The 10,739-nt window shown below is 41.2% G+C and overlaps 1 protein-coding gene across 2 annotated transcripts; it reads left to right on the top strand.

The window, feature by feature from the left end:
• Positions 1-1,807: 1,807 nt before the first annotated feature.
• On the top strand, positions 1,808-4,213 carry LOC119282708 (2-hydroxy-6-oxononadienedioate/2-hydroxy-6-oxononatrienedioate hydrolase-like). Of its 2 annotated transcripts, XM_037562835.1 has the most exons (4): positions 1,808-2,478; positions 2,570-2,662; positions 3,383-3,450; positions 3,960-4,213. In XM_037562835.1, the coding sequence occupies exons 1-4, from the start codon at positions 1,834-1,836 to the stop codon at positions 4,102-4,104; spliced, it is 951 nt and encodes a 316-aa protein (XP_037418732.1). In that variant the 5' UTR covers positions 1,808-1,833; the 3' UTR covers positions 4,105-4,213. The 2 variants fall into 2 exon arrangements, with proteins under 2 accessions (XP_037418732.1, XP_037418733.1); XM_037562836.1 differs by lacking the exon at positions 3,383-3,450 and having other exon boundaries at positions 3,960-4,166.
• Positions 4,214-10,739: the final 6,526 nt, after the last annotated feature.

The raw sequence follows: 10,739 nt of genomic DNA on the forward strand, positions 1-10,739 counted from the left end.
CCGACATGGCTTTTCTGATGGGCGGGGCGGACATGCTCCAGAGCAACGACGAGAAGCTCAAGGCGTGGTACCTGGTGCAGTGCGGCCTCATCCTGAACGAGCTGCCGACGGCAACGTCGACGACGTCGACAACGCCCACGACCGCCAAGCCCGAACGACGCCTCTACATCGCCGCCCAGCAGTGCCGAAGTCGCGCCGACGCAGCCCAGCACCGAAGCAGCTCCGACACCGACGAGCCCGCGCACGCCAACTCCGCCAACGCCTGGAGCCGACCCCGCCGAGTGAATCGTTGCGCACGCGAACTAGCGGCGGCGACGCTCTATTTTTTGTAACGCCAGACTACGTCCGATCGCCGGATTTGCGACGTCTTTTGAGAGCGGGAACGACCAAATTTAAATTTTTCGCATCCTGGGGCCGGCGCGTGGGGGCGTGACTGGGAGCTAGGTCGCCCCCAGGGGCCGAACTAGCGCCGGCACGCCCCCAGGCCGCTCTATTTAGACGCCCTGGGGGGCCGAATGGCTGGAGATGCCCTACGACTGGGAGGCACGTCAGGCGATCATCAGTTGGTCATGTGCCAAATAATTTTTGCACCGCTTCCCGTGTCGGACCTCACATGCAGAGAAGGCAGACATGGCGCGTTTAATATCCATAATCAGGCCATAGCATGCACACCGCAAGGGGATCTCACAATTATTTGGTTGTCCATTCCGAGGATCACCTGACAATTAACCAAATGGCCAACTAAGGCCTTATACAACGAGAGGTGCTTAGAGAGATGCTTAAAAAACAAACTAGATTTTTTTAAAGCACCGGTACCTATTTCTACAAGAGAGATGCTTAGTTAAGCGTCTATCCTGTACAAATAAGCATTGGTGCTTAAGAAAAATTTGGTTTATTTCTCTAAGCACCAACCCCTAAGCACCTCCCATTGCATAAGGCCTAATCAGGGCAGCACTGGCTTCCCCTTCTTCCACATTATTGATGGTCCGCAGCTTCTTACAGCCGCGTGAACCCGAGCGTCTGCATGCTATGGCCTAATTGTCGGAAAGCTATTTCAAATACAAATCCAAGCGTATAATTTTTTTACAGCATATACTTTATACTCCCTCCGGCACAAAATAAGACAACTTTGTACTAGAGCTAATACAAAATTAAGACATTTATTTTTGGACAGAGTGAGTATTTTAGTTAGTAGTCTATAGATGGTCAAAGTCTGGTCCGAAATACGAAGAGACACAATAAACCCGTACGAAGGTAGTACTTGTCCTCCTTGCCATTATCACAGATGCTGCAGATGCCGTCCGTCTCAAGGGTTCTTTTGCGTTTATTTTCTTTTGTTGCTAACGTATTCGTTACTCTCCAGCCAAAAAATTCTGACTTTGTCTGGAAATTTTGATAGCAAAAGGAAGCACATTAGATGGTGCTAGAGGTAATTTAAATTTGTTAATACCGATTTAGATTAATTCAGTAGACGTTGTGTAAATATGTGCGTAAGTTGGCGTTTTTTTAAGGAAAAAAAGAGGGTTAGAACTTCTGAAATTTTCAAACTTTCTAAAATGGAAGCTTTTCAAAAGTTTGAACTTCAAAAAAAATCCGAAATAATCTGTGGGCGAGAGAAAAAATGGGTACTTTGTTGTCATTTCTGCATGTGTAACTCACAGTCCTACACAGAACAAACGGCGATTACTGCTCGCTCTTGCCCACAAATTAAAGTGCCAACCGCCATACCACGTGACAATAGTGGTTAGCTAACCTCAAAAGCGAATTGTCAGAAGAAAATAAAGTGCCAGCCGCCATTAAGCAAGAAACAAGCTCGTACGTCCAGTATCTAGGATGGTGAACTGGGTAGAGGTGCTAAGGAAGCACTTCGTGGCCCGTCTGGCAACGAACGCTGGCCTCCGGCAGCATGCCGTGGCCGTGGACGAGGAGGACGGCACCGTCATCAACTTCTGGCTGCCCAACCATAACAAGGCATTGCACATGAATCACTGTCAGCACCACCCCGTGGTGCTCGTTCATGGCTTCGCCGGCGACGGCATGATGACATCGGGGTTCCAGGTGGGCGCCCTTGCCAAGTGCGGCCACGACGTCTATGTCCCCGATCTGGTCCACTTCGGCGGCTCCACGTCGCGGTCCCCAGACCGCTCTGTGGCGTTCCAGGCGCGATGCCTCGCGGCAGCGCTGCGGAATCTCGGCGTGGCGCGGCCCTGCACAGTCGTTGGATTCAGCTACGGCGGGTTCGTGGCGTTCGAGATGGCCGCAGCGTTCCCAGGCCTCGTCCGCTCCGTTGTCGTCTCCGGCTGCACCGTCACGTACACGGACGCCATGAAGGACGCCTTGCTCGGGAGGCACGCCGGCGCCCGGTCGATCACGGAGCTCATGCTGCCGGAGACGGTGGAACAGCTCAGGTTGCTGTTCTCCTCCGCCATGCACATGAAGATGTGGTTTCCCCGTCGCCTTGTCAAGGTCTTCCTCAAGGTCAGTATATAATCGGAAGAACGTAAGGTTTGTTGTCTTAGTTGTTAGTCTTGTAGTAAGAAGTATGCTCAATTGTTCATGGTGGGTGCAGGTGATGTGTAATAACCGAAAGGAGAGAGCCGAGATGCTGGACGATATGGTGAACATGAGGGGCAAAGAGGCATCGGCGCCTGTTTTTCAGCAGGTTTTTTCAGGGTTTTTTTCAGCAGATTCTTGGTGCCATTTTCAGTAATAATACGTAGAAACATATTAAACTAGAAGATGCCCCGCGCGTTGCTGCGGGAATTGTGTTAAAACCAATGCATAAATAGGTGCTTAAAACCAAATAAAACCAATGAAAAGCATATAAGAGTTTTACATATTTAAAATGATAAACATAAATGATGTGTGTGACAAAATAATGTATAAAAGAGGAAAAAATTCCCCCAAAAGAAGACATGATTGATAAAGTGGCGTTGTTTTAGTTGATAGACTAATGCAAAAATGTTATTGAGTGCATGCATTCGTTAAGAAAAAAAAGACATGCATGACTAGTGAGGTGGCATGATTTACATTAATGCAAAGAGTAACTTATGAGCACATGTATGACTTCTTGATGCCACATGATTTTGATCGAAAAGCTGTAAATAATTGAGGTGATGTGGAAGCACGCATGTGTAGAGAAATCTAGTAGCGGGGGCTAACTATTTAGATATAGAAGATATAGTGAAGTGACTACATCTAAGTCACCCAGGTTTAGGGCGCCATTTCCTTCTTCCAAATTGCAGAGTGTAATATTTTTTTCCTTTTATTAACTAACATTCCATTCATAATATGTTTGATGAGTGATGCGGTCAGATAGATATCTTGTCGATTGTATACATAAGCATCAATAACATGTCTCTGACAACTAGCTTGCATGCAGAATATACTCTTGTTGTGGGGTGAGAATGACAACTTCTTCCCCGTAGAGGATGGGGAGAGTTTGAAAGAGTAAGAAAACCACTATGTACGAGTGCAGCGATTCGGTGCCCAGACTCATCCGTACCCGGCCAGAAAAAAAATCACAAAAGATATTAGAAAAATTTAAAATTTTTCATTTTTTTTCTCATCATGGACAGTTTGTTGCGTGAGATTCGCTCCAAATTTTAGCTTATTTGGACATCTGCGGCGCTCTCAGCAAAAAAGACAAATCGGATCAAAATAGTATATGAACAGTAAACTGTTTTACAGATGTCGAATTTGTCTTTTTTGCCTAGAGTTGCTCATTTGTTCAACTGACTTGAAAATTGGGACGGACCTCACGCATCCAATTTTCTACCATGAGAAAAAAAATTGATTTTTTTTTTGAATTTTTCTAGTATTTGATTTGATTTTTTTATTCAACACGGGTGCAGCTGAGCCCGGGCTCAGAAAAGGATTTTCCACTATGTACGCACTTTCATCATTATATTTTCACCCCACCCAGAACAGATTTACTAATTCAGAAATAATGGGTGCAGGGAGCTAGGCGAGAAAGCGACGTTGCAAACGATAAGCAAGGCGGGGCATCTAGCCCAACTAGAGAGGCCGTGTGTCTACAACCGCTATCTTAAAAAGTTTCTGGCAGCACACTCCCCTTTTGAGTTATACAATAGATCATCATAACTGTATCCAGATATATGAGGACTCGTTCACGATGATCATGAGTGCACTCAGAAGACCTGATAGAATTTATAACAATACCCTAAATGTGTCATGTTTAATAATTTTTCATAATAATGTTTGTACAACATCTTGCAAAAGAAATTCGACAGGGAAGATCGTGCACATCTTATTTTAAGAAGAAGAACCCATTCGCTGCCACCCCCGTCTCCTCTCCTCCCCCTCATCCCCCGCGTCCTCCAAGCCATCATCTCCACATGCTTCATCATGCGCCAACGGTTCTAGAGGCTTGGGAGGCCACGGCCAGCTATTGTGTCATCTTCACCAGCCCTCCGGTGTGGCCACCGGCTATGGGTGTGGAGATCTTGACCTGCTGCTTAGAGTAGGGACCCCAACGTTCGCACGGGCTCGTCGAAGCCACCGAACCACAGATCTGGCAAAGAGGCGATCCAAGGCCTTCTGTGCCCTATGTGAAAGATCTAGTGTGAGGGTCCTTGGACTGCATGGATCTAACCAACGTTAGTTCAGAGCTCAGATGGTCGTTGTCAGATGGTGCTTGGTGGTGGTGATCCAAGTCAAGAGGGTGACTGCACTGCATTGACCTCCTATGGCTCCACGGCAGCGGTGGTCACCAACAGATCTTTGGGAGTGTTCATCTCTCAAGGTCCAGTGATTGACTTCGATGGTCAAATTATGTACGAAGGCTTGACGCAGAGTGATGGTTGTGTAGTGGTGGCGGTCACATCGCATGATCGCAACCCTTTAATGACTCTTTTTTTTTTACTATGCACACTTTAATGACTTTGATGGTGGTGCTACTCCAGCCCATGGTAACGAGCTCCAGGGTGAAAGCCTAGGTCTAACTCGAGCTGGCTCTACCTAGTAATGGTGATGTTTTTTATGTCGTCGCCTTGTTGAAGGCATTGCTCGGATTGATTTTTCGGGGTGAAACACTAGAGTCTGGCCTTGGTGGTTGAATCCGGTGATGACAATGCTTGAGTGTTGCATCCTTCCTAAAGGCTTTGCTATTCAAAAATCTCATTGTTCATGTGGCGTCATAAGATGATTGGTGTGGATACGGTCATTTGCCGCAGTTTGGCAATCGCGTATCTAATCGCTTTGGGGCCTTTTTTTTTTCTTTCTTCGCCCACACACAATTCTTACATTTTTTCTGGAAAAGGGTGTTACACTTCTTACATGGCTCTAGGTGTTGGCGTGTTTTTATGTGTTGATGTTGGATGTGTGTATACTAACTACGCAAAGGTCGGATATGCACATTCTGTTATGTATCCTCTTTATGCTCCATTTTGAATAATAAAATTAACTTTTTGTTGAAAAAGAGAAGAGCCCAATTTATGTCCGTAGAATCTTACACCAAAGATACAGTGGGGACGCACGTCCACTCCGAGGAGCAAGTAATCTCTTCTTCTTCTTTTTTGCGGGGTGAGGACCAAGTAATCTCAGCCAACTTTATTTCTGAACATCATTTTCCCATTGTCCTTTGAGATCTTTACTATCAATAGATCGTCATAACCATACCTAAACATTATCTGAACATCCGGCTTGTGAACCTTATATACTACTGGTCGCAGCGCTAGTAGATATTCATTACACTAGTGCAGGAAGCCCTTACAGATATATATTATTGGTGAAATTTTAAAAATTAATGAACATTTTTCCAATTCACGATTTATTTTCGGATTCACAAACTTTATTCGAATTCGTAACATATTTTTAAACTCACAAACCATGAATATTTTTTTGAACTCATGTACTTTTTACACATCCACACAACCAGAAGCTAGTGCAGAAGAGAAAAAACAAAGCCAGGTGAGCGGAGCAGCTAGATCGGCCCCATTTTCTTTCTTTTCTATTTTCCTTTTTTGCTTCACTAAAAATTGTTTCGGGATTTGAAAACAAAATTATAATTTCTAAAATCACACTTTCTAAAAATATTCTCAAATTTGAATAATGTTCGTGAGTTCAAAACAAATTCTGCAACATTAAAAAGTTCTCAAATTTGAATATTCTTTGTGATTTCAGAAAATGTTGATGAATTTATTTAACAATTTTATGGATACAAAAAATGCTCAGGAATAGGTAAATATTCATGAATTCAAATAAATGTGCATGAGCTTTAAAATGCTCAATTTCAAAATAATCTTGGTGAATGCAGGAAAATGTGCATAAAAAATGTGAGTTGAAATTTCTTCTGTAATTTCAAAACAGTTCAAAAGTGTGAGAAATGTTTACAGATTCTTTAAAAATATCCTCGAATTCCAAAAGGTTAATAGTTCAAATTTATTTCATGAATTTCATTTTTTTGTCAAATTCGAACAAAAAATAATCACAACTTTAAAAATGCGCATGAGTTTCAAGATTGCTTGTTATTATTCAAATTTTCATCAATTGAAAACGTATTCATTATTTTTTAGAAATATTGCGAATTTGAACAAAGAAAAAGAAAAAATAGAACAGAAAATAAAAGGAAGAAGGAAGAAAAGAGGTTGGGGGAAGGTTCCAGAACCTTCCCCAAAACTGGTGGGTGAATAAATCTGACATGTGGCGGCCCATACAGAAGGACGAGTCACTCGCGGGGTACGTATGATTTCTATTCCACAGTAAAGATTTCGGCTTCCTCACTCGCTCGGTAGCTGTGCTGCTTGCTCAGTATCGCTCGCTTCTACCTAAAATCAATCTTTACTCGCTACGTCTATTCACTGGGGTTTTTTTCTGCTCATCTTTTGCTCGGTTTGTTGTCTTAAATCCAACTTTTCCCGTTAAATTCTTAATTTTGATAGAAATAAAAATCCTGTATTTTGGAAAAGGTTCATTTATTTTTTTAAAGCTTATGATTTGATAAAAAGTTCATGAATATAAAAAGTTTAAAATTTGAGAAATATTACATTTCGAAAAAATATTGGATTTTGAAAGAAAAATCAAGGATTTTAAAAAAAGTTCGCAAAATTTGCAGAGAGTTGTAAATTTTAAAACGTTCATGCATTTGGAAAGGTTGGATTCAAAATAAAGTTCATGAATTTATGAGAAGTTTGCTCATTTGACACGTTCATATTTTTTTAAATGATTCCATAAATTTTTAAAATGATCACCATCAACCAGTGATCGCTCATTTGAAAATGTTCATAAATTCGATGCTCATTTCTATATATCGACCGGTCACTCCATCTGTTGGCGGCAGATCAGCATCGTGATACGGTAAAAAATCCAAGGCCCCATCATCTAGTAATAGCTACGTTGTTGATGCTACAAGATTAAGAAAAGTGAGCCCAAGCCACTTGGAAGATGCCCATCAGTTACGCCTCCTATATAATAAGAACTTACCACTTGGAAAATGCTTGACTCTCTTGTTAAGAAAAGGAATAATGTGTAAAGGCTTAGGCAGGACACGAGGTCAAACTAGAAATGCTTTTGAAAGAACAAGCAAGTTTTGTTGTCATTTCAATTATCATGCTATGCAATTATGTTACTTTGACAGCTAGTCTAAAATTCACAAGGAAACATGTGTGGATGTTGCATCAATGTTCGCCGCAAGCTAATACTGTGTGTTGAAGTTCTGGTTGCCTTTTAAATTTGGTCGCTACTTGCATATTTTGTTATCAAGATGCAGATGGACTACCTCAATTGCTGGGCATCGTTTGAAACAGATTATTCTAGTGCTTTGTCTGGTGCAAAGTGAGTACCCTGTGTCTCCCAATCACAGGAGGTACAAAGGTAACATGAAAGCGCTGTTCAGATTTGAAATCACAATACCTATACGTATCATGGCTCATAGTGGGAAAGGCTAACTAGTCTACGTGATGAACATGTTTCTTTCGAGTACTATTCTATGTCGTTTTATCAATAAAAAACTTAAATGGCGCTTATCTGTACCTCTTGGAGGCTGATCTGAATAATGTTAAGAACACTGTCAGTTCAGCAATTGACATTGTGCAAGCAATGGGCTTATCCACTTGTCAGTTGCTACCAAAGGTAAAATTCAGAAGCTTGCTTACAAAATTGACACTGCTAGATTTTTTGCTGTTGAACTCCAAAGTCCAAACTGCTACTGCAATGGTTAAGAAGACCATGTTCATGGACGGAGAAAAACAAACTATTGCACATTTAACTGTTGAGGCCAGCCTTTCCTTGATATTATGCCAAAATTGTTCCCGTAAAAATATGAAAGTAGCTAGATTGATGTACTCACTACCACCACCTTCTGGTAATTATGCATTTCAAATAAGGAACAGTAGACTGGGGATATACTTTTTTAGGGAATGATTGCATAGTGCGTACATACTTATGGCGTGCAGATGGAGGCTACCCTGCCGTAACATAGCTTTCGGCCGTTGCCTTTGAAGAAATGGCCGCAGTGAAGGAATGCAGGGAACTCATTCCTACAAGTAAAATATTGGTCCTTTTTATTTCCTGGTCACCTTTCCTTTTCTATTTTGATGGGATTGATCACTATTTCTTAATCTTCTATAATAATAATAATAGTAATAATAATAATAATAGTAATAATAAAAGTACTAATACTACTAATAATAATAATAATTAATAAATGCTAATGCTAATACTAATAAAGCAAGGTCCATTTCTCTGATTTTTTCATCCGTTCACTGTCGAATATTTTTTTGTTCGATCCAAGGTGGTCTTAAATTTTTGTGCGTCCTGCTAGAAAAGGAAAACGATATATACAGAATTTCGTACATCAGCCGCGCATGCTGTGCCCCAAAATGCAAGCCCACTGATTTCCTGCCCACGTAGCTGGAAAATCCTATTTAGCAGCATGTGCGGAAAATACTGCGCCACCTCGTTTTCGTTTTTTATGTTGTTTCTATTGTTTTCTGTTCCTTTCTCTCCTTTTTTATATTTTTACTATACTTTTTCCCTTAGAAGTTCATTTGTTTTTCTGTAGATTCAAAATTTTCAAAAAAATCCAATTTTTTAAAAATTCTGACAAATGTTCAGAAATCTAAACTCTTGTTAATATTTTGAAAAATGTTTACAACTTTAAATTTTGGTTCTTGATCCATAAACATTTCCCTTTTATCTCTTTTTTCCTATTTTTCCTAAATTATTTTGAAATTTTAAAAAAATGCAATTAAAAAACACTATTGAAATATATTCATATTTTAGTAAATTTTTCAAAAACTCAAAACAATGTGTGTATTTAAAAACTTTTTTTCTAAAAAGTTTCCCATTTTCAATTTTTTTTCACAAATTCAATAAATGTTTGTGCTTTTAGAAAATGATCATGTTTTCTATAAATGTTTGTAATTGCAAAAAATATATTTAATATTTTATTTGTGTTTTTCCAAAAATGTACCAGATTTTCAAAAAATTATTTTGTAATTTCAAAAATTGTTCACGTTTCCAAGAATATTTGATAATTCATAATCATTTTATTAACAAGTTAAAAAGTGAAAAATGTTTTGTATCTGACGTTGCAGTATGTTCTTAAATATTCGCGTTGGCCATTGGTTAGCCAGGCGTGTTTATTTGAGTGGTTAGCAACACTCGAACAGGAAAAAAAACAAAATAAATTGCTCTATCACCTAGGCTGTATTGGGCCTCAGCCACACACCCATACCGGGCTGGCTCCGCATCCGGCCCATCGATCCTTGTGGAGGGAGGCAAAATAATTTTGTGGCTGTAAGGAATCGAACTTGCGACGTCTCATACAGTTCCTCATCAGGCAGATGCCAATTGAGCTATGTCGGCTTTATTACATAAAAATGGTTGATTTTTCAATTAAATATACATAAAGATTTTGTTCCGCCGGTTTTGCACGTAGTTCTCGAAAAAAATCGTTTGTTCCATGCGTGAGCCGTACTGGGCCTACCATACATTTATTTTTTCTATCGGTTGGACACGCAACAAAAATGTGTCCCCAGGATGTGTGCAAATGAGGAGGTTGTCTGAAAATAAGAAAGTTGTCTTGAGAATCATGAGCTGAATGAGGACTCCATAAAATATTGCCTGTGGTAGCTTGCACGTGCTAACAAAAGAGAATATATTGGGTTGGCTATAGTCGAAAATAATTATGGGCACATGCCAATAAAAGAGAATATGCTGGTTTTGATCTAAGTAAGAAAACTGTGGGCACGTGAGTGTTGGGAAACGTTGCATGGAAAACAAAAACAAAATTCAACGCACATGGAAGATCTATCCATGGAGATGCATAGCAACGAGAGAAGAGAGTGTGTCTACATACCCTCGTAGACCGTAACCGGAAGCGTTTGCTAACGTGGTTGATGTAGTCGAACTTCTTCGCGCTCCAACCGATCAAGTACCAAACGTACGGCACCTCCGCGTTCTGCGCATGTTCAGCTCAGTGACATCCTTCGCCTTCTTGATCCAGAAAGATGGTGAGGTAGTGGTTGAGTTCCGACAGCACGACGGCGTGGTGACGGTGATCTCCGCAGGGCTTCACCTAAGCACTACGAAAATATGACCGAGGGTGTAAACGGTGGAGGGGGTACTGCACACGGCTAAGCAATTGTTCTGGTTGTGCTAGGCGCCCCCTTCCCACATATATATAGGAGGGGGGAGGGAGGAGGTAGCTTGGAGGCGCCCCAACTGGGGCCGAGTCCCACTTAGGGTCCTACCCCAAGCCGCACCCCCTGCCATGG

The sequence above is a fragment of the Triticum dicoccoides genome, chromosome 3B (assembly GCF_002162155.2).
Source record: "Triticum dicoccoides isolate Atlit2015 ecotype Zavitan chromosome 3B, WEW_v2.0, whole genome shotgun sequence".
Classification (NCBI taxonomy): domain Eukaryota; kingdom Viridiplantae; phylum Streptophyta; class Magnoliopsida; order Poales; family Poaceae; genus Triticum; species Triticum dicoccoides.